The sequence below is a fragment of the Bubalus bubalis genome, chromosome 5 (genome assembly GCF_019923935.1).
Source record: "Bubalus bubalis isolate 160015118507 breed Murrah chromosome 5, NDDB_SH_1, whole genome shotgun sequence".
NCBI classification, from domain to species: Eukaryota; Metazoa; Chordata; class Mammalia; order Artiodactyla; family Bovidae; genus Bubalus; species Bubalus bubalis.
The window spans coordinates 126,484,355-126,507,907 of NC_059161.1; the positions used below are offsets into that span (position 1 = coordinate 126,484,355).

The following is a 23,553-nucleotide window of genomic DNA, read 5'->3' on the forward strand; positions in this document are numbered from 1 at the left end:
CCCCATTAGGTCATTGTGAGGAGTGAGATGACGTTTTACCATTCAGAGAAGGGGCCACCTGCCGCTTCCTGTTTTCTGACCGGTACTTAGGAGGCGCACAGTATCAAGTCCTATTTACAGAAAAAGAAACTGAGGCCCTAGAAAGGGAACAGGATAACTAGGGGTGCGGCCGCTCAGGCTAGAACCGGGGCCTGTGGACTCGGAGCCCAGTGCTCCCGGAGCTCACTGTCAGCACATCCCCAGCTCCCACTCCGACTCATCCTGGGCCTGGGAGCGCGGGGCTGGTCTCGGCCTCGCACGACCCCTGGGATCCAGGGAGCGCTTGGGGATCTTCGGCTCAGACCCCGGAAGCGCCGCGCAGCTCCCGGGAGCGGCGAGTGCGCTCGGGGTTGTCACTTTAAATTAAAGAGAGAGCGAGCGGGCGAGCGCCAGGGAGCGCGCGACGGGCTCCTGGGAGCGTGCCCGGACTGCGGCGCAGTTCCCGACTGCCGCCCCGGCCCGGCCGAGCCCCCGGCCCGCGCCGCGCTCTTCCCAGGCGGGCGCGGGGCGACACTGCAGGGTTGGCTCCGCCGGCGACCGCCGGGCTTGGCGCCGGTGCGTGCGCGCTGCGGGAGGCCGGCGGGAGCCGGGAGCCGGGAGCCCGAGCCTGAACCCGAACCGGAGCGGCGACCCCTCCGCGGAGCCCGGGTGAGTACGCGCCCCGAGCGCGGATGAACGCAGTGCCCCCTCGCAGCGCCGGGGACCCCCCGGGCTCCGCGCGCCCCGGTCATCTGCACACTTGCGCGGATCGCACACCCGCGCCGCGCTTGCACACACACACGGCCGGCACAGTGCACGCCGGGCGCCCTTCCCCGGCCCGGCCACTCCGCGCACTGCGCATCGCCTCGCGCCCCGCACGCCCGCCCCGCGTGTGCACACACGCGGCTCTCTCGGCCATTTACACGCCTCCCCGGCGCCCGCGCTGCACGCACACCTCTCACGCTCACAGCGCCTTGCCTGCCCCCGCTGCCCCGGCCCCGCCTCGCACCTCCTTCCCAGCTCCAGGATCACCTCCCCCAACACTTCGGTCCCCAAATATCCTGGGGGTCCCCGCAGCATAGGTGCTGGGTTTTCAGGAAATGCCCCGTGTCGCACCCCATTGCCAGGAGGCCCCCGGGGAACCAAGAGGATCCTCGGCTTCTGTCTGCTATCACCAGCCTGGGTGGGGAGCTGTCCAGGGTCTCTCTGCCAACCTTTGATGCCATTGCATTTTGGGAGAGGAAGCCTGCCAGTCTCGAGGTCCTGGGGCTGTAGATTTGGGCTGAAGGTGGGGGCGAGCTGGGGCCAAACAGGGGTACCTGGAGCCAGGCCTGTGGGTGGAGGATCCCTTAGCCAGCCATCCTAGTGACCCCTCTTCCATGGGCTGCAGCGGGACTGGGTGCCCCCCCCCCCACCTCAGCCAATGAGGCCACCCTCCCCACAAAGCACCTGGCAAGTCTGTACCCTGGAATGAGCACCTCTTCCCGAAGCTAGGGAGTGGGTAACAGGTTGGACAGCCGCAGCAGCAGCAGCTATGCCTCTTACTAGAAGTAGGGAAACTGAGGCTCAGAGAGGGCATGAGACTCACCAAAAGGAACACAGCTAGTCTGGAGAAGGGTCAAGACCCAAGTCCCCAGTCTCCCCATCCTGAAATCTGAAGCCTTCCCCAAGCAACTTGGGAGAGTGGGGTCTCCCAGCCCGGGGTTCCAGCTTGGACCCTGCTTCTCGTCAGCGCTCGTGACGACGGGCAAGTAGCGTCCTGCCCTTCAGTGCTCTTACCAGTGCCTTGGGCAGAGGAGCAGCCCTCTCAGAGGGCAGCAGGGAGGGCGTGCTGAAATAACACCCGGTGAGCCCTTGGTACAGATCTCAGCACACAAATGTGCCCAGGAAATGCCAGCTCCCACCACCCTCTCCTGTTTGTACTGTGGTTTTGTGGGCTTTAGGGAGGGGACAGTGGTAGGATATGGTTATTCCAGAAAGTGGGAGGGAGTCCCTGAAAAGAATCTCAAACCTGAAGCTCCTAAAGAGGCTCCCAGTCTTAGAGATTGAGGGCTCCCCTGTCCCCACCCCCTGATCCTTCCCATTGCCTGCTGGCTTCCGGGTGAAGGGAGCCAAAAGCTTGCTAGCTCAGGGCACTGAGCAAGGACATGGAGTGAGGGGGAGTCCCTCCCCTGCCAGAGTCACCAAATTCCTGGAAAGCCACATCTTGATAAGCCCAGGAGGGGTCCTCAACTCGTGGTCAGATTCCAGTTAGTCTTGTGGTAGGTCTTCCCACCCATCTCCACCCCCGAAAGGCCTGCTCAGGAGGTGGCATGGTGGCCAGGAGCCCAGGCCCAGATCCATCGCACCTTGGAGTCAGTCCCAGTGTTGCTACTCGTAGGCTGAGTGACTCCAGCCTCATCTGTCAAAGGGAGATCCATTTACCCATTCAGTGGTCAGGTTTATATCACATGCATACGACGAGCCAGGCACCATGGGAGGCAGTTAGCATGGACTATGTCTGATTCTTACAGCAAAAGGTAGGTGTTGCTGGGTAGGTATGATTAAGACTGCATTCGAACCTAGAGGGGTTTTCAGTGAGCAAGCTCCCTGCAATTTAGGTTTTGGAGAGTTGGGGCCAGAATGAATGGATGGAGTGACGAAGGGTGTCAGGACGAGGTTCAGATGAGGGTTTGGGATGGCTCTGACCCACCCCCGCTGTGCCCCATTTCCTGCGTGTCAGAACTCAGGGCAGCTCTGGTCACGGGCTGCCCTGGCCTCGGGTGTGCCGTGTCAGCATCTTGTTCCAAGCTGGAGCCGCAGCCCCTCTGCCTGACAAACCTCCAGGCTGCCAGCAGGAGTCTGCTGAGGTTGTCGTAGTGGGTGGGATGGGGTCAGAGGGTCTTGGGAGTGGTAAGTAAAGCCATTAAGAAGGGCATTGGCTGCAGAGCTAGCTTTGGCTCGGTCTCAGCTCTATGCTTACTGGTCGGTGACCTTGGGCAGAGTCACTGACCTCTTAGCCTCACTTTCATCCTCTGTGCAGTGGGAATGAGGACAGGCTCTGCTCCCTAGGGGTCTTGAGCAAGGCCATGGGGAGGGCGTCTTTGAAGTCCACACGGGGCTCTGGCTACTAATAGACAAGGTACTGGACAGCGTGGCAGGTGCAGCTCCACCCCTCTTGGCTGTGCAGCTTTGGGCAAGTCACTTAACCTTTCTGAACCTTCCCTAACTCATCCAAAAGCCTGCTTACCACGCTCATGAACTGAGATGCTTCCAGGGGCCAGCAGGTTCTGGAAGTGAATGCGAGAGTAGAAGATGCCAGGTCCAAAGAACAGATGCCCCATCTGAAGGGCGCAGCCTACTCAGCTCTGGCTCTGGCTCTAGGGTAGGGGAGGCTAAGACCCATTATTCCTAAATCTAACTTTTAAAGGGAAGCTGAAAATCTATTTTCTTGTAAACAAACCCATTTTTCAATGGGAACTCTCCCCAGTGTTTGAATGCTGCCAACTCACTTTGAGACAAACATACCCCATCTGCAGGCTGCAGTGCTGCCCACACGATTCCACTGCTCAAAGTAGGGGGCTTGGGGGCCTTTTGGACCCTGGTGGCTCAGATGGTAAAGAATCTGCCTGCAGTGCAGGAGACCCAGGTTCGATCCCCTGAGGAAAGGAAAGGCTACCCAGTCCAGTAGTCTTACCTGGAGAATGCCATGGACAGAGGAACCTGGTGGGCTACAGTCCATGAGGTCGCAAAGAGTCGGACGCAGCTGAGCAACTAACACTTTCACTTTCACTGGACCATTTACAGGCTAATAATCAGAGCAGCTAAGGTTTGCCAAACCCCACCTCACTTCCTTCTCCTTCCTCCCTCTTGACACCCTGATAAGGCAGTCATAAACCCCATTTTATAGATGGGACAACTGAGGCTCAGAGCTAGTGAGGGGGAAAATCTGGGGTTCAAAGCTTTCTCAGGCTGCCCTCCTCCCAAGAACCTCAGCCTCTCTGTTTCCTCTCCTCCCTCCTCTTAGGCAGAGGTGCTTTGGCCTCCGCCCCTTCACAAGGGTTCTCTGTGTGACCTTCTGGCCAGGCTGAGCCTAGAGTCATTGGTGCCTTCAGTGAACGCACAGCTCCTGGGGTGTTGTGATGAGGGGAGGGGGAAGGGTGGGCCATGTGGGAGCCTTGGAAAGACTTCTTCTTGACAGTCAGATGCCCAATATGGCAGATACAGGGTTCTGTCCCCAACTGTAGGAACTTGCCACTAGGATGTCCTCAGCTCACTCTAATATGCTGCTGGCATGGGCTGTCCCAGTGCAGGAAGTCAGCTTGGGCCAGGTAAGCGGGATATAAAGCCGATAGTATGATCAGATTCCCAGCAAGACAGAGGCAGGCCGGGACATGAGTGTTCATATTAACATGTGTGTTTCAACATACCCAGAACCCCTTCTGCCAAGAATTAGGGCGTGTACCTAATTCTTGTGTACCTCGGGCGTGTACACAGTGCCTGGTTTGGCCGGCAGGTTCTCAGACACCTTTTGAAAGCATATGCCCTCCTGCAGCAAGGCACAGGGGTTAGGGAGCAAGTGTGGAACAGAATGGCCTGCACTGAACAGTTTCCTAGCTGTGTTGCCTAGGCACATGACTTCACTGCCCCGCCTCAGGGCTCTTCTGCAAACCAGAGATAATAATAGTACTTACCTCAAGGGGTTGTTAGAGGATTAAATGAGGTAATGTATATGCAAAGTGCTTACAGCTTGAGTATAAGAAGTACTTGGCAAGGTCCTTATCACCATCTCCAGCCCAGGTTCCAGGAATGAGCTTCCACTTGAACTGGCATGGGTGAAGCCCTTCCTGGTTACTATGGCCCTCCCATCACCATGACAACTTACATCTCACCGTGGGAGTAGGGGCATCGTCAAGGAACTGGGAGGGACCAAGGAGCTGTCTGTGGACCTGGGCAGGCTTTGCCCCAGGGCCCTATCCTCCCCGACTTCTCGAGGCCTCCTGCCCTGGGACCCATGGCACTTCCACATGTGCTGGAATACCCTGTCTGGATCAAGGCACCCCGCTTCTTGACTTCAAAGCTACAAATTGGGGAGAACCCTAGGATTCTAGAAAATGCTCACTCCCTGATTGGACCCCAGTCCCAAAGGGAGCCCACAGCATCCTTGAGGAGTTGTAAACAGGTTACCACCCAGGAGCTTTTACTTTCTACTGAATGGTGTTTAGATTTTTTGTGAATTGTTTGCAACATTTAAAAATCAAGAAACTGCACGTTAAACAAACACCATAATCTGGCTTTTCAGAAGATCTAGCCAGGCTAGATTGGCTTTCCTGTGGGAACAGAAAAGCAGCTGCCCTTGGGTAGACAGACACTCTGAAGGTCTGACCACCCACCTCATCCGCACCCCCCAACCCGCAGGCACCCCAACTCACCTGCTTGTAACCACCTCTCAGAACCCCAAAGGAACGCAGAGGGTGGAAACGATCCTGTCCTCGGTGTCCCTTGAGCTGAGATCCTTACAGATCACCCCAGCCTTCCTTTACCAAACGCCCACCCCATTTAGAACCTGTCTGCGAGCCAGTTTACTTGTTAGCAAACACAGTAATAAAACCATGATCAGTCTCCTGGCTTCAGGTAATGGGTTGTATGAGCTTCTAGACCATTCTAGAGTAACTTAATCAAACCTTCAGTGGTTCGTAAAACTTGAGAGTAAAGGATGGGGAGGAAACTGTCCCAAGCAGAGAAAGGACTGATAACAGAATATTGCAGAAATGTAGTATTTCCGGTTCAATTTAAACAAAAACATTTGAACTCAGTCCTGGGGAACACCTGAGGGGGCCGCTGTTGTTGATAGGATGGAAATGAAATAGGGTTGCCAGATTTAGCAAATACAAATATGGGATGCTGTTGGCTTTTGAGTTTCAGATAAATAGTGAATTTTTTTTTTTAGTATAAGCATGTCCCATGCACTACTTAGACATACTTTTACCAACAATCAATCAGAAATTCACGTGTCCCTGGGCATCTTACATTTTTTGCGTCTGGCAGCCCTGAAATGGAGAAGAGGGTGGCAGAAGATGAGACGGTTGGAGAGCATCACGATTCAATGGACATGAACTTGGGCAAACTCTAGGAGATAGTGAGGGACAGGGAAGCCTGGCGTGCTGCGGTTCATGGGATCGCAGAGTCAGACACAACTTAGCGACTGAACAATAAGAACTCTGAAATGAGGTTTCAGAGTGCTTGCAAAGTGCTTTAAACACTACTTTATTTTTTTTAAGGTACATTTTCTATGCTATTTTTTAGAGACATCCTTGGAAGTCCAGTGGTTTGTTAGGACTCCACATTTTCACTGAGGAGGGCCCAGGTTCCGTCCATGGTCTGGAAACTAAGATCTGAAAAGCCACAGGGAGTGGCCAAAAAGAAATAAAATGCTATTTTAAAAAGCTGCTACTTTTAAATGATACAAATGAACTTATTTACAAAAGAGAAACAGACTCATAGACTTTGCTGCTGCTAAGTCACTTCAGTCGTGTCCGACTCTGTGCGACCCCAGAGACGGCAGCCCACCAGGCTCCCCCGTCCATGGGATTCTCCAGGCAAGAGTACTGGAGTGGGTTGCCATTGCTGAGAAGGAGCTTATTGTTGCCAAGGGGTGGAAGGATCGGGAGAAGGGATAGTTAGGGAGTTTGGGATGGGCATGTACACACTGCTGTATTTTAAATGGATAACAAACAAGGTCTTACTGTATAGCACATGGAACTCTGCTCAGTGTGATGTGGCAGCCTGGATAGGACAGAGGTTTGGGGGAGAATGGATCCATGTATATGTATGGCTGAGTCCCCTCATTGTTCACCTGAATCTATCACAACACTGTTTGTTCATCAGCTATACCCCAATACAAAATAAAAAGTTTAAAATAAATAAAAGTCCACTACATTTGCCCAGGCCCCCTCCACCTGAGTGTGAGCACTGGATGCTGGGCATGTGTGGCGTGGCGGGGGGGTGGTGACCCTCTGAAGCCCCCTCCACTGACTCTCTTCTCCCTTCCAGTCTCACCCCCGGCGGCAGGCGGCATGGCCGTGGACGTGGCAGAGTATCACTTGAGCGGTGAGTCCCTGCGGCCAGTGAGCCATCTCACAGGACCCTCCCGCCAGGCCCGAGGTAGGGGTGTCAGTGGGACCCCAGTAACAGCCCCGTTCTACTGATAAGGATAGTCAGAGAGTTGCCCGAGGTCACACAGCCCTGGGGGCTCAGATGGTAAAGAATCTGCCCGCCATGTGGCACACCTGGGTTCGAGCCCTGAGTCGGGAAGATGCCCTGGAGAAGGGAAAGGGCCACCCACTCCAGTATTCTTGCCTGGAGAATTCCATGGATGGAGGGGCCTAACAGGCTACAGTCGATGGGGTTGCAAAGAGTCGGACACGACAGAGCAACTGACACTATCCCTTTCACACTGGATTGGGACCAGTCTGAGGTCTCTTCTATCTGTTCCAGTCACTTGCCTTCCTGTGGAAGGACTTGAGGGCATCCCCCAGGAGGCCCCTGTCCTGCTGCTCCCTAAGGTTGAGCCTGCCGTGTGGAATCCACTGCCCTAGGGCCATTCCTGGAGCCAAATGCAAGGAAAACCAGGAAGGTTGATATTAGATGCACAGGATACTGAACTCAGTGGTCGTCCAGTCTAGTCTGCTGTCTAGCAAAGGCAGCTCCCTTGGGACCAGCCTCAAGACACCAGACGCACTCAGGCTGATGGCGGATGGTGTCACAGCTGAAATGCACTCGCCATATTTTCTCCTTTTGTTCCCCTGCCCATTTACAGATGGGAGAAGGGAGGCTAAGGAAAGGGACAGTGACCAAGTAACAGACCCAGAACATGGACCCAGGTCTCCCAGGCCACAGCTCCCTATCCCTCCACCTCCTTTCCTAGCTCAGCCCCTAGCTCAGTCCCCAGCCAGCCCAGGGCAGAGCTGAAGGGCAGACCACCTCTCCCAACTCCCAGCCAGGAATTTTCACTTTCCACCTGCAGGCTCACAGGCCTTGGCCCAGGCCCTGGAGCGGCCTTCGGTGAGTGATGAAACCTCTCTGAGCCTCTACTTACTCATCTGTAAACTGGGGGTGATGCTGCCAGCCTCTGTGAGCTAACACGTGTGAAGTGCCCAACTGTGCAAACACAGCTCTCGCCCCACCTCCGGGCCTTTGCACGTGCTGTGCCTTCACCTGGAGTGCTCGCTGCTTCTGCCTGGCTGAGTCCTCGAGACCCATATGAGATTACGAGCACAGAGCTGAAGCCAGGTTGTCTATCTCTCAGCTTCCCAGTCTGTAAAATAGGGACAATAATAGAACCATCCTCTCAGGGTTGTTCTGAGGACTCAGTGGGTTAATATACAGAAAGAATTTGGAACAGAGCCTGGCAAAGTGAGGGAACAATTATTCCTAAGGCTGCTTCTCTTCATTCCTGGTCTCAGCTCAGACCTCACTTCCCCAGGGGAATTCTTCCCATACGGTCCTGAGGCTGGTACGCAATAAAATGAATAAATAAATGAGCATTAACTGTCATCGTTTCATGTCAGCTTCCTGGGGATTTGTCTGTCCTGCCCCCCATTTGTGCCAACCAGGGTGCTGGCTTCAGGCCCTCAGTCCCTGGGATCCTCATTCTCAGGGGAGCCTGGTGATGCTTAGCCCCCTTGCCGTGTCCACTGCCTGTGTGGACTGTGTCCGCCCCCTGCCAGCACCCAGGCCCCAGTGAGCCTGCTGGGCTGCCTGTGCGTCTGGGTGGGAGACTCCCCCCCGCCCCCAGCCCCAACACACACACACACTGCTGGGCTGCCTGTGCGTCTGGGTGGGAGACACCCCCCCTCCCCCCGCCCCAACACACACACACACACCCCTCACCCTCCAGTCACCAGGTCCGGCCCCTTCCCTTCCCCCATTCACTGGACTTCCTGAGAGCCTGGCTCGCTCTGGGCCCTCCTTAGCTCCTTGTTGTGGTTTTATTTATCCCACAAATTGCATTCTCGCAGCAGAAGTCAGGAGCACACAGGCTTGCTCGCTGTCTCTCCATCCACGTTTCTTCTGCCTCTTCTCTCCTCTCTCTGGTCCACCCAGCCCTTGCCTACACGCTGTGTGATTTTTACATCAAAATCACGTGGTTATACCGTGTTGGGGATTGATTTTTTTTCTTCTTCTCTTAACAATGCCTGAGACGGTTCTCTGCATTTCCACGGCAATGTCCTGATGACCTCAATTGTCATTCTCAAAGCCCAGTGACAGTCCCTCCTGAGACAGCGCCACCGGCCCCCACTGGCCCCCTCAGTCAGACCTTGGGGCTGTTTTCAGATTTCTGCTGTTATAAATACAGACTCGCTGACTCACTGCAGACAGGAAACTTGTTGAGATTTTTCCCTTAGAATAACCGTGCCCCCGCCCCCGGGTGGGACCACCGGATGCACCAGATGGTGGGTGATTTTGGTGTCATGCCCTCTTTCTGGATGAGGAGACAGGAGTCAGGGAGGCGAGGTGGCCTCCGGAAGCTGAGGCACCTACACCAGACTCTCCATTTCTCGCCCCTGTGGCCTTGAGCCCAGAAATATTAATAGATGTGTTCTTTAGCTTCTGTTAGCCTCAGTTCCCCTCTAGAGACTTCCCAGGTGGCTCAGATGGTAAAGAATCAGACCGCAGTGCAGGAGACCTGGGTTCAATCCCTGGGTCAGGAAGATCCCCAAAGTGGAGGAAGGGACCCCGTAGGGTGCTGAGAGCTGGATAAATGCCAGGGCTGAAGGCTGGGCCCTGCCCTTCTCTGGAGTGAGTGTTGTAAATTCTGGTGGAGCTGGCTGGGTTCAGCACAGCGGGGGTGGGCTGGGGCCTCCCAGCGCTGCATGACTCCGCCCCAAACGCCCCCTTCCCTCACTGTTAGCCCGGTGCTCTGAACTCTCTGAGATTTGCACACGGGCCTCCTCCCCAACCAGGGATCGAACCCCGGCACCCTGCATTGAGAGCAGAGAGGCTTAGCCACTGGAGCACCAGGGAAGTCCCTTGGCTGCACACTCCTTGCTGCTCCTGCATGTCCCAGCTTGGGTGTCCCTCTTTGCAAAACCCTCCTGGGCTGTTCTCATCATGACACCCATCACTGTCCTGTATTGATTTGCCCACCCCCGGGGACTGTGACCCACTTAAGGGACTGAGCCTGGGGCTCCAGGGGGTGCTCTCACATAGTAAGTGCTCAACGGCTGTGTGATGAGAAACCTCCACTCCTGAAACACCCTCCTCATGTCTCTGCACCCTGCTGCTGGGGACCTGTGTGGGCAGAGGCCGGGTGGGCAGTGGTCACCCCTGCTTGCTCTGGAGTCTGGCTGCCAGAACTGGAGTCCCAGCATCACCCCTTCCTGGTTCTGTGACCTTGGGCAAGTTCTTGTGTGCCTGGGTGTCCCCAGTTGAATCCAGTGTAGACGCAACACTGAGAATGCTTTAGAGGATTGTGTTTGCCAACAGTTCAGTCTTTTGCAAAATGAACCTTACTATCTCGTTGACTTCTCTTGGGGATTGAAGAGCCAGGCTTCCCAGTAGAGTGACTTAACATTTATGGTTCTGCCATGGGCCAAGCACTGTGCTAGATGAGGACCTGCCCAGCACAGCTGAGGGGGTGGTTAATTACCATTTGGGGACAGTGAGGCTCAGATAACGAAAGTTATTGACTCACCAGTGCACAAAAAGCATCTGAGCATCTAGATTTGTCCCCAAGCCCTGCACAGCCTACAGCCACCTCTCACTTCTGGCTGGAGTGTTTGTATTTGTATGTTGTTTGTTTTCCAGTAATAGTTTTATGGAGATGAAACTCACATGCCGTACACTCACTCACTTAAAAGGTACAGTTCAGTGGGCTGTAGTTAGTCTGTTGTGCAAGTATGAGCACAGTCAATTTTTAGAATATATTCATCACCCCGAAAAGAATCCCCATACTCCACACCCCCACCGTCCCCCACCAGCCCCTGACACTAATTTACTCTCTGTCTATAGGGATTTCCCTATTTTGGACATCTCATAGGAATAGAATCATACAACATACGATCTTTTGGGACTAGCTCCCTTCACTCAGCATGATGTTTTCAAGGTTCATCCATGTTGTAGCATGTATCAGTACTTCATTCCTCTTTATTGATGAATAATATTCCCCTGTAAGAAGGTACTACATTTTATTTTTCCACTTATCGACTGATGGACATTGGGTTCTTCTTGATGAAGGTTGAGGCATAAAGGGGGATCATTTCTTTTTCTCCCCCAAGCCCCCTTCCGCTTCCCCCCAGATCCCAAAAGTCTGCTTTGATTATCCAGAAGCAGCAGTCCTCTGAAGGCTGAGAGAACTCAGAGAGGCAAGAACAACCCTATCCGTGTAAAGCCTAAGGAATATTTAACTATTGTTCGCAGCTCTTCACCTGCTCTAACCAAGTGTCGCTCCTGCTAGAAACGTGTTTTTGTGGAAAGCGGCCAAAAGCAGAAATTAGAGAGTGTATATCTCATTCAACACCGGACCCCCAGCAGCCAGCACGAAACCTGAATAAATAAATATTTATTCAGGAACTTTCCTGGTGGTTAAGACTTCACCTGCAGGGGTTCAGGTTCAATCCCTGGCTGGGGAGCAAAGATCCCACATGCCTCAAAGCCAAAAAACCAAACCATAAAACAGAAGTAACATCATAACAAATTCAATAAAGACTAAAAATATGTATATATTTATTCAATGAATAAGCAAGTCGTTGCTGAACTGGGGACTCCCTGGGTGGGGATGTATAATGATTGAGAGGCCCCAATGCCCATTAATGAGAGACTACTCTGCTCTTGCCTTCAGTCATCAAGAGTCCCCCTGACTGGGAGGTGGGTGTCTACGCCGCTGGGGCACTGGCTTTGCTGGGAATTGCAGCCGTGAGCCTGTGGAAGCTCTGGACGTCGGGGAGCTTCCCCAGCCCCTCCCCGTTCCCAAACTATGACTACAGATACCTTCAGCAGAAGTATGGTGAGACCTACGCAGAGGCCAGGCAGAAGGTGAGGCTTCTGTGCTCGTGGGTGCAACGCCCCCACCCCCGCCTCCACCATCCACTCTCAGGATTGACCTCACTCCCTCCCCAACTCGCTGCTGGTTAATTTCCTCCTGTGACAGGGTCCTTTGTCCTCCTCCACATCTCCAACAGAGCCCAGCTACGTAATCAATGAATACTTGGTGAATGAATGAATGCTTTCCATTTAAAACACCCCTGGGAATTCCCTTGTGGGCCAGGGGTTAGAAGTTTGTGCCTTCACTCCCCCGGCCTGCGTAAACTGGGTAATCTGGGATCCTGCAAGTGATGCGGTGTGGCCAAATTTTAAAAGCAAAGCAAAAAAACCCCAAACAAACAAATCCTCCCCACCATCCTGTGAAAAATACAGGAAAATAAAAACAAGAAAAACCTCCCCAAAAGCCACAACCCAGAGGCAAGCTACTGTGAATTATTTTCCAATATTTTAAATCTAGGCCCTGCCCCAATCTTTTTTCCATGCATAGTTTTTATACAATGGATGTCATTTCTCCATAGAATTTAACACCCTACTCTTTTCATCTCACTTAAAGTTGAAGCACTTTCTCATATTGTTGATCAAAAACATCATTTTAATGACTGCATAAGATTCTTTTTTATGTATGTGCCATGATTTACTAAATGCCACCATAAATAATACAGTAAGTGGTTTATATGTAAAACTTTGTCTTCGTGTGGAATTATGTACTTTGAAAAGATGCCCAGATGTGAAATTACTGTATCAGGGAGTGTAAACATTTTTAGGGCTCTCTATATATTGCTAAACATTTCATCACTTGACACTTGGCAGAGGATTTTGCTAACATCATGGAGAGTTCCAGAAAGCACAGCCAGAACCTGTTACCAGACAAGGGCCCCTCATGCTTCACTCATTTGAGGTTTTGGAAGGAATGTTCTCTTACTCTGTTGGGAGGACTGTAAATTGGCACAACTTTTTCAAAGAGCGTTTTGGAAACGTGTCAAAAGCTGTCAAAGGGACTGTGTCCTTTAAGTCGAGATTTTAAGAAAGCTATCCAATGCTTCCTGGTTTACGTCTGTGAAACACAAGATGAATGTCCAACAGTAGGGGAATAGTAACATAAACTATGGCTATCCACTTAGCAGCAAATTAATGGAGCCATTAAAAAATACTATAACGAGGACCACCACCAAGGGAGATACTTACTGTACACAAGCTTTTGTTTTCTCAAATCCCAAGATCAATTTAGAGAAAAGAAAAATTTGCCTATTAGAGTTAGTGTTATCCGACAGGAAAGCTTTCTCGTGTGGTGGACTTTTTCTAAGCTTCCTTTGAGGCTGCTCCATTGTCTGTTGAGTGTCTGTGTCTAGTTTTCTTCTCCATTCCCCTCTGCTGGACACTTAGATTGCTAATTATTTTTCCTTTTCATACACATCATCTCAGTGAACATCTTTATTAGTGAAATTCAGTTCATATAATAAATAAACATTTTGAGAAAAGGCTCTCTTGTATCTTGGATAGAGAGAGAAAACTAAGTAACATGAAATAATATTAAAGAAGGATGTTTCTAAGGTATACCCCGTTTTTGCAAAAGGAGAGCTAGGAGGTGTCTTGCGTGAATGGGACTAACCACATGTCTTCAAGACCAAGCCTATTGCCCTCCGATGCTCCCATGCCCCTTCTCGCCCTAGAGAGTGCCGGCCTGGAATGCGCAGCGCGCCAGCACTAGGGGGCCCCCCAGTCGCAAAGGCAGCCTCAGCATCGAGGACACCTTTGAAAGCATCAGCGAGCTGGGGCCCCTGGAGCTGATGGGCAGGGAGCTGGACCTGGCCCCCTACGGCACCCTCCGGAAATCCCAGTCGGCCGACTCCCTGAACTCCGTCTCCTCCGTGAGCAACAACTTCGGGCAGGACTTCACGCTGGGCCAGGTGGAGGTGAGCATGGACTACGACGCCGCCTCCCACACCCTCCACGTGGCTGTGCTGCAAGGCAAGGACCTCCTGGAGCGGGAGGAAGCCAGCTTCGAGTCTTGTTTCATGCGTGTCAGCCTGCTGCCGGACGAGCAGATCGTGGGCATTTCCCGGGTGAGTGGCGGCTTGGGGGCGGGGCGGGGTGTGCCCCCGGGCTCGCAGGAGTCGGGCCCAGGCAGGCAGGGCTGCTGGGCCAGGCAGGATCTGAGGAAGGCGCTAGAGAGTTTGGACGCTGATCGCAGAGGGGAAGGTGCTGGCTATAGGGAGGACAGACCCTCCGGTCTGTCTGGGGCCTCCAGCAAACCTACCACAGGAATCCAGTGTAATTGTCCATTTGTCAATTGTGTCAGCTTCAGGTCCTGGCAGGGAAGGGATGACAGGTTCATGCTGGCTCATTTGGGGAGGGTTTGGTAACAGGACTGTTATAAAGCTGTGGTGGTATGTAGGGCGACCCCGGATGGCGTGGTACCCTGGTCCGAGGGGATGGGGGCAGGGGAAGTTACCCAGAGACCACTGTGTGCCGAGGGCCATCTGGATAAGGACTATGTCCTTTGGTTAAGGGGCGTGGTCAACTCGTAGCCATCCTGCCGAGAAGGACTGGGGGAATAAGCACCCTGACCTCCCTCCAGCTTCTGTTTTCCCTCCAGTGACCCCTCCTGGCCAACCCCAAGGGAGCCTGCTGATGTAGCCCTGGGAGGTCAGCTCCTGGGGCTGAAAGCAGTGGGGGGGAGGGTGCAGAGTAAGCTGGAAAGGGCACGAAGAGGGGCCCAGCAACCTGCTCCAGGCTTCCACTCCAGATGGCACCCCGCCTTGCCAAGAGAGAGCGAGGTCTACACGAGATGCCATACTGCCCGGCACCAGCAGACAAGGTCAGCCCAGCACGGCCTCTGACCACAGCAGAAGTCTGAGGTCCAGGGCCCAGTGTCCAGTCCTGCTTCCTGTGCTCAGAGGTGAAGACTGTCGTTCCCCTCCTGTCCCACCCTTCCCCCTCACTCCAGCAGGGTCTAGAACCAACGTAGGGCTGAGAAGGGGAGGCCAGCTTCAAAGAGGCAGTCCAGGGGATGGTTAGCAGCAGCGCCCTGGAGCCTGACTGCCTGGGTTCAAATCCTGCTTCTCTGCTTCCTTGAAGTGTGACCTGGAGTGAGTCACTTCAACACTCTGTGACTCAGTTTCCCCATCTGTCAGATGGGCATCATCATGTTTGAGGAAGGAATGCATTAATATCTGCAAAGTCCTGGGACTTCCCTGGTGGTCCAGCAGCTAAGATTGTGCTCCCAAAGCAGGGGGCCTGGGTTTGACAGCAGGGAACTAGATCCCACACGCTGCAACTAAGACCCAGCACAGCCAAATATACACAGTGCTTAGTCATGTCCGACTCTTTGCGACCCCATGAACTATAGCCTGCCAGGCTCTTCTGTCCAGGGGATTCTCCAGGCAAGAATACTGGAGTGGGTTGCCATGCCCTCCTCCAGGGGACCTTCCCAACCCAGGGATCAAGCCCAGGTCTCCTGCATTGCAGGTGGATTCTTTGTCAGCTGAGCTACCAGGGAAATCCTATATACACATATATAAATATACATATATATTATAAAAAAAAATATATATATATATGCTGCATGCTAAGTCACTTCAGTTGTGTCTGACTCTTTGCGACCCTATGGATGGTAGCCTGCCAGGCTCCTCTGTCGATGGGATTTTCCAAGCAAGAATACTGGAGTGGGTTGCCATTTCCTTATATATATATAAAGCAGCTCTCCATGGATTGTCTGTCAGGACCATGAAGCGTTTCTCTCGAGCCCAGAGCCATGCTGCCCGTGGCCTCAGCTGCCTGGAGGACCCTGGGTGGTTCTGGGTCCATCCCTTGAAGGGACAGGTTGACAGCTGCCGCCACAGCCTGATGTGCGCTGAGAACCTGGTTCACAGCACCCGGCCCATCTGCATCCCTCTCATTAGCCCCAGGGATGGGGGATGGATTGAGGGCATCTTACAGATGAGGAAACTGAGGCTCGTGGAAGTCCTTTGCCCACGAGAACCCCAGAAAGTGAGCCGGAGATCCAGAACTCGACCCCAGAGCTCTCCATCTACATGCTCATAGAGTACATGGGTGATCAGGGAGCCTGCACTCCTATGGGCAGGGGACAATCAAGAGGCTGGTTTGGCCAGAGGAAGGAATTTAGGGCTGAAGATCATGGAGAGCCTGAATGCCAGGGTCAGGATCAGGAGGTGGGCTTTGTCTGACGAAAGAGGAGCCCTTGATGCTTGAGCAGGTGACCGGGTCGGGGATGTAGCTCCCAGGGTGGTGTAAGAGTCTATCCTCAGCCCAGAGCGTGACCGGAGAGTGTGGCTCAGGACACTTGGAGGTGCCGACAGGTTTATTCCCAGAAATGCAGGCGCCTTAGCACCCCAGCCCAGCCAATCCCAGTGAATAGGGGGGCAGCTCCCAGCTTCAGGCGAGGTACCAGGGACGACAGCTCGTCTCTTAAAATATCGCCAGGCAGTGACTAAGGCAGCCCCCCCGGAGGGGGGAGCAGGGCCTGCGCATGCACCTGCCCAGGGCACTTCCCACGGCTTCCTGGGAGGAGGCCAGTGGCGCCCACCAGGCAGGACTAGGCTTAGAAACAGAGTCTTCCCATCCTGGCCTCATCATTCCATCCATCCATCTGCCCCATGACATTCAGACCGTCCTGGGCCAGGCCCCATGGGGGCTGGACATCTAAGACTTCACAGTTATCCCTCCTCACTGTATGCCTGGCCCCAGGGCTGGACTTGAACATGTGCCAAAAAGATGGCCATCTCAGCTGGCACTTGGCAAGGGTTCTGTGGAGCCATGGGCACTGAGGAGGGGAATTAGTTGGGGTCAGCTTGTCAAGCTTTGAATGCCAGCCCATGAGATGCCCACCTCTGAGAGGAGGACAGGGGGCTTTTATATCATCAGGGCTGAGCCACCAAAGAAAGGATCAACAATGAGGTGTGGGGTCAACAGAGCCCGATGGTAGCCCAGGTCTCCGGACTCCCCCATCCAGTGCTCTCTCCCTACCATGGCCCCGCCGGCATCTTCTGCCGCCTCCTCCCCAGCATCAGACCTCCTTCCACCGCCCTTCCTCTCTGCAGATCCAGAGGAATGCCTACTCCATCTTCTTCGATGAGAAGTTCTCCATCCCGCTGGATCCTGCAGCCCTGGAGGAGAAGAGCCTGCGGTTTTCGGTGTTTGGCATCGATGAAGATGAGCGGAATGTGAGCACGGGGGTGGTGGAGCTGAAGCTGTCTGTCCTCGACCTCCCGCTACAGCCCTTCAGCGGCTGGCTCTACCTGCAGGACCAGAACAAGGTCGGTCTGCCCACCTTCACGTGCCAGGATGGCGTCACGGGTATATACTTTAGATGAGGGAATCCACTGTCCTCAAAACAGCCTGAGTGCCAGCATCTTTAGGAGATTAGGTCAGTTGGTAAAGAATCTGCCTGCAACGCAGGAGACCCCAGTTCAATTCCTGGGTCAGGAAGATCCGCTGGAGAAGGGATAGGTTACCCACTCCAGTATTCTTGGGCTTCCCTTGTGGCTCAGCTGGTAAAGAATTCGCCTGCAATGCTGGAGACCTGGATTCGGTCCCTGGGTTGGGAAGATCCCCTGGAGAAGAGCAAGGCTACCCACTCCAGTATTCTGGCCGAGAGAATTCCATGGACTATATAGTCCATAGCGTCGGAAAGAGTCGGACACGACTGAGAGAATTTCTCTTTACCTTTTAGGAGATTAGAGAAAGAGAGCAATATTCAAAGAAACTCAGGTTACTGTGTGCAAATGAATGGCTCCCTGACCACTGCTTACAGCTCCTCTGCTGCTCCTACCACCAAACCTTAAGAAGCTCTACTCCTGTAGAGGTTCTGTTAGGGAAGTACCTCTCTGGCCCTCAAGTGAGTTATTTCAGACGGAGGCCAAGCTGAAGTTCAACTTCCTAAGTGTAGCAGTGCTTGGGGAGCATCACTGTTATTCAAGCAAGTGAATGTGATAGCGTTCATCGCTCAGTTTTTGCGACCCAATCGACTGTAGCCCGCCAGGCTCCTCTGTCCATGAAATTCTCCAGACAAGAATACTGGTGTGGGTTGCCACTCCCTTCTCCAGGGGGTCTTCCTGACCCACGGATCGAACCCAGGCCTCCTGCCTTGCAGGCAGATTCTTTACCATCTGAGCCAATATTGAAGCAAAGGATCTGCTCATTCCAGTCCACTGGGACCCTCTAAGCGCTACCACCACAGAATGATTTCTTCGGTCTGGAATGAGGGAATGCATTTGTTGCTACATTTGACAGGCAACCTCTGGTCCTCCTTCCAAGGCAGGACCACACCCCGTGGGAGGTGGGGAGGGTGCCATGCAGTAGGGGAGGGGTCCCTGTCTCAATCCCACCAGCTTGGTGCCCTGGGGTAAAGAGCCCCAAGAGCAGCAACTTCTCAATGGAGAAGGAAGGGCGGAAGCCCTCTGAGCCACGCACTCGTCCTCAGGCTGCCGACGCTGTGGGCGAGATCCTGTTGTCCCTCAGCTACCTCCCGACAGCTGAGCGCCTTACCGTGGTTGTGGTGAAAGCCAAGAATCTCATCTGGGCCAACGACAAGACCACGGCAGGTAAGGCCCTGCTGGCTGCCTGGCTCCTCCTCTGTGTGGCAGGTGGGAGCTACACCCTAGCTGCTAAGTCTTGGGCACCTGGGGGCATCAGCAGGTGTAGGGCCCAGTGCCAGGCTCACCATCCCTGGCCTAGGCTGGGTTCAGGAGCTCTGCATGGTGGGAAGATTAATCTAGCTGAGGAAACATGGGATCCATGGAGGGGGACAGGGAGCCCCTGGGGGAGGGATGTGACTCTGAGAGCAGGAGGCTGGGGCACTGGTTGTGAAACCACAGTGGGCAATCCCAGAGGCTAGACTGCATCCCAGATCCCAAACGGGGACCAGGGCCACTGAGTCGGTGTGGATATCAGGCAGGGCCTGACGTCTCAGGTCTGCCCCGGGCAACTGAAGACTGGGGGCTGCAGGAGCCTGACTGGGAGCCTGGGGGACCCTGGGTCCCGGCAGGTGTAGCAAGGACACCCAGTGGGTGGTAAGTGATGAGCAGATAGCGACTCGTTATTCCAGAGCAGCACGTCCTTGAGTCAGGCTCCACTGATTGGGCGCCAGGTGACTCAGAGCTGACGTTTGCGTTTGGGCCATTTATAGAGTGAAAAATGATGGCTCTGTGGAGCTCCCCCAGCATCATGCGAGGGGAGCGTGCACATGGGCTGGGAGGCAAGCTGCCAGAGTCCAAAGCTCAGCTCCTCTCTTGACATGCGTGTGAGCCTCAGTTTTCTCATCTGTAAAATAGGAAAGAAATCAAGGACTGATGGCAGAACTTCAGGAGAGAATGGTGATGGTGAAGGTTTGGGGGGACTTCCCTGGTGGTCCAGCGGCTACTATTCTGAATTCCCAATCCAGGCGGTCTAGGTTCGATCCCTGGTCAGAACTAGGTCCCACATGTCGCACCTCAGAGTTCACAGGCCACAAAGAAAATTGAAGATCGTGCCTGCTGCAACTAAGATCTGGCACAGCCAAAGAGCTTTGTTTAAAAAAAAAAATGGTGAATGTTTGGGGAGTTTGGAAGCAGTGCGCTGCTGTGACTGGGCAGGTCTACGCCAAGTGAGTGTGTCACTGGCCCTCACCCCACCCCCTCCCCGCCCACAGATCCCTTTGTCAAGGTGTACCTGCTGCAGGATGGGAGGAAGATGAGCAAAAAGAAGACAGCTGTGAAGAGGGACGACCCTAACCCAGTGTTCAATGAAGCCATGATCTTCTCTGTGCCAGCCATTGTGCTCCAGGTGAGGGGGGATAGCACAGGGGAGGGGCCCTCCACTCCCTCCAGCCTCGATCCTCAGGCCTCTTGCAGGCGGTGATGGTTGGCCCTAAGTCATCCCCTTTCTAGTCGAGCAACATGTACTGAGCACCTGCTAGGTACCTGCCCTCTGGTGGGTGCTGGGGATACGGGCACAGCTTCCTGGGAGCTCACAGCAGATAAGCAGGGAAGTCCCCAGACAGTGCCAGCCCACGAGGAACACCTAGACCTTGGCAGTCAGGCTCGGCGTGGCAGGTAGGGATAGCTAAGCTGAGATCTGGGGGAAGACAGTTCCCAGGGGAGGGAACTGCACAGCCCTAGGGATGAGCCAGGGCTGGGCCAAGGCCCGGAGGTCAGGCCCCCAGTCTCCTGAGGTTCTGCCTACAGAGGCCTGGCTGACCTCCCCAGAGGCCCTTGGCCTTCAGAAGGCAATATGCTCCAGGGAGACCCCCTTCCCAGCACAGATATCCCAGACCAAGGGTGGGAGGACTGCAGAGGATGTGGCCTGGGCCATGCTGGTAAGCTGGCTTGCCTGCTGCAGAGGATGGGGAGCTCATCATCTTCTCTTACTCTTTCCTTCCATCCGTCTTTTTTTGTGCCTTAAGCCCAAACCTGCCCCTTGGCCCTGGGGCTATGCAGAAATCCCCTGGTCTCCCTTCCTGGGACACTGAATTTGAAAACCCAGAACTCTGCCTCACTCTGGGTGTTTCAAATCCAGGCAGACATCTCAGCGTCCCTGGCTGGTCCTCCCCTGCCACTCTCATGGGGCAGGCCACCCCTCTGCCCCCTGCTTCCCCTGGGAAGTCATCCTGACACTTCTCCTGCTTCACAGCCTCTTAGAGCGGGCTGACTCTTGGGACAAAGCGGAGTGAGGGGGTGCTGAGGGGTGGGGGAGAAGAAGGAGAGAAGTCCAGCTGGGTTCCAGTCTCAGCTTCACTACTTTGATCTCAAGCAACTTCTTTCCTCCTTTCCTAAATTATGAGTCCAATATATTATCTCAGGCACAACATCAGACATCCATAAAGCTCTGACTGTACACTTTTTAACTCATTTTGTTCCTGGAACGGATAGGAACTATGATTACCACCGTTTTAGAGATGGGGAAACTGAGGTAGAAAGAGCCCAAGTCATTACCCAAGGTCACCCACCAAGCAGGCATTGAGGCGGGGCTGTGGGGTCAGAAAGGTCAGAGGTGACGATTCAGGGGAGCCATGCCTGGCACCAGGCTGGGGTCTGGGGGCCATGGGGGACCTCTGGCATCGCCCCTGGTCCCCAGCACCCATGTCACTTCCTCCCCAGGACCTGTCTCTCCGTGTGACGGTGGCTGAGAGCGGCAGTGACGGCCGTGGGGACAGCGTGGGTCACGTCATCATTGGGCCGTCAGCCAGCGGCATGGGCGCCACCCACTGGAGCCAGATGCTGGCCACGCTGCGCAGGCCCGTGTCCATGTGGCATCCCGTCCGGCGAAACTAACAGCCAGGCAGGGCTGGGGCGGGCACCGGAGACCGGCACGAGCCGAGCTCTGACACCCTTCTCTGTCATCTGGCTGGAACCATGAACGCTGGGGTCCCCGGTGGAGTCCCCATGAGCCATCATGATCCTTCTGTGCAGGCTGCGGTGGAGGAACAGGCCTGGCTGGATGTCAGGGGACCCAGGGCTGTCTCCCACTGAGGACCGGCTGTGGCTGGGCAGGGACCCTGGGAGCACAGCCAGGCATCGGCCCCCTGTGCTCCCATTTTCAGATCCCCAGCAGGTCCGTCCCTCGGCCTGGGGGGGCCTTGGCCTCTCAGAGCTCTCCACACCCCACCCCTGCTGGGAAGCCGTGCACAGGGACCCTGTGAGTCTTGGGGGCCAGATGCTGTGCGAGGCACAGGCTGGGGTGACGTGAACAAGGCCAGCCCCTAGGAGGTTGGGGAGACGAGATCCCCCTGCCCCGGTGATCTGCTCGGTGCAGATGGCGGCCCTGCCACCAGGACCTGTGGAGAGCTCAGGGGGACCGGGGGAGTGGGGGGCAACATGGGAGCTGCACTGGGAGGGGCAGGGAGAGAGCTGAGTCCCGGGCCACAGCCCAGCCTTGGCCTAGCTGGGTAGGATTGTGACCGTACCACAAACGCAGTCCTCCACCTGCTGCCGTGGACACAAGGGCCTCTCTCTGGGCAGGAGGAGGGACCAAGGAACCAGGCCAAGCGGTGGCCCGCAGGCCACCTGAGACAGCGCCTCCAGCCTCATCCTCTGTGAAATCTAATCCCTATAACCATAACCCTCATAAGGCCCAGGGGTCCAAAGAGGCCCAGCCCCAGCCCAGGCCAGCCCAGGCCAGCCCAGGGCCAGGGGACATGCAGCTGGCCAGCCCCTGCAGCCTGGGAGACCCTCCACTCTTTTCAACCCAGATCTGTGTTTCAGATCAGATCAGATCAGTCACTCAGTCATGTCCAACTCTTTGCAACTCAAGATCTGTGTTTAGCCCCACACAAATCAGGCACTGGCTCCACCATGTTGGTTGGCATCCCTCCAGGCCAGGCCCTCTGGGGAAAAGAGACACCTCCGCTGAGGGGGGCTGGGGGGCAATGGGGTGGACAGAATACAGACTGCTGGGGGCCTGGGCAAGGCCTCTGTGGGCACAGGTTCCTGAGAGGACGAGGTGGAGTCCCCAGGGCGGGATCTTGGGGAAGGGGTGGCAGGAGCGGTGGTCGGGGAGGACGTTGAGGGGGGTCAGGATGGAGTGGGGGGACAGGTTTGAAGCCCAGGGAAGGAAGGAGGTGGCTCTGGAGCCCAGTTCAAACCATCAGAACACCAGATGTCCGAGGGTGACCTCCAGAAGCAGACCCTGAGATTCTCAGGCAAGGGGTTGACAGGGGCAGAGCCATCAGGAGAAACATTTAAGGCCAGGACGGAGCTCTGGGGCAAGAGAAGAGGCCAGCAGGTTGTGGCTTCAGGGGAGCCCAGCTTCAGCCCTATGGGGAGGGGGTGCTCTGCTGTGTGGATGGCACCCCAGGGGGCTCCAGCCTGGATGCCAGGGTGGGGCTGTTACAGGCCCACAGGAGTCTTTGGCTCCTACCCTACCCTAGCTGGAGGGGAGGCGTGCCTAGCCTTCCAGGTGTCACCAAGGCAGCTCCACGCCACCGAGGCAGCCCCAGAGGAGCAGGCGGGGGTGCGCCTCTTGCCCTGAGGGGTGGGGAGGGGCCCCCAGGCCACAGGGATGGAGGGGGAGGAAACATGGCAACATGCCCCCTGGCCCACCCTCGGGTGAGAGGTGGGTTCTCCGGCTGGCTGTCTCTGGAGACCCAGGCTCACCCAGGTAGGTTGGGGGGCCCCCAGTGAGGCTGGGGGTCCCAGGGTGGTCACAGGACTGGAGGCCGGACAGTGGCTTTCCCCACCTGACACGGCTGTGGCCCAGCCCTGAGGTCAGGCCATCCACTGGGTGGAGGTCTGCGTGCCCCAGGCCAGCCCAGGGCCTGAGGACACGCAGCTGGCCAGCCCCTGCAGCCTGGGAGACCCTCCACTATTCAACCCAGTGGCTCTGCCTGGCAGGCCGTGTCATGTACCCCCACTTCGGGACCCCCTCCGCCTCTCCCCTAACTGCATGAAATGTTGACTCTGCACCTGGATGGGCGTGGTGGGGACCAAGTATGTCGACTGGAATGATTCTAGAACCAAAATAAAGCTGGGGCAGGAAGGAGGGGGCTGCCAGGGAGCCCCGCTCGCCCCAAATCAC

General features: G+C 55.2%; 1 protein-coding gene across 2 annotated transcripts; it reads left to right on the forward strand.

The window, feature by feature from the left end:
- Positions 1-131: 131 nt before the first annotated feature.
- Positions 132-23,553, forward strand: SYT12 (synaptotagmin 12). 2 transcript variants are annotated; one of them, XM_044943759.2, is made up of 9 exons: positions 453-687; positions 7,051-7,107; positions 8,024-8,061; positions 11,840-12,033; positions 13,713-14,105; positions 17,103-17,318; positions 18,485-18,605; positions 19,691-19,824; positions 21,138-23,553. In XM_044943759.2, exons 5-9 carry the CDS (start codon positions 13,830-13,832, stop codon positions 21,309-21,311), a joined length of 921 nt encoding a protein of 306 aa, XP_044799694.1. In that variant the 5' UTR covers positions 453-687; positions 7,051-7,107; positions 8,024-8,061; positions 11,840-12,033; positions 13,713-13,829; the 3' UTR covers positions 21,312-23,553. The 2 variants fall into 2 exon arrangements, with proteins under 2 accessions (XP_006072747.3, XP_044799694.1); XM_006072685.4 differs by lacking the exon at positions 8,024-8,061 and having other exon boundaries at positions 132-687.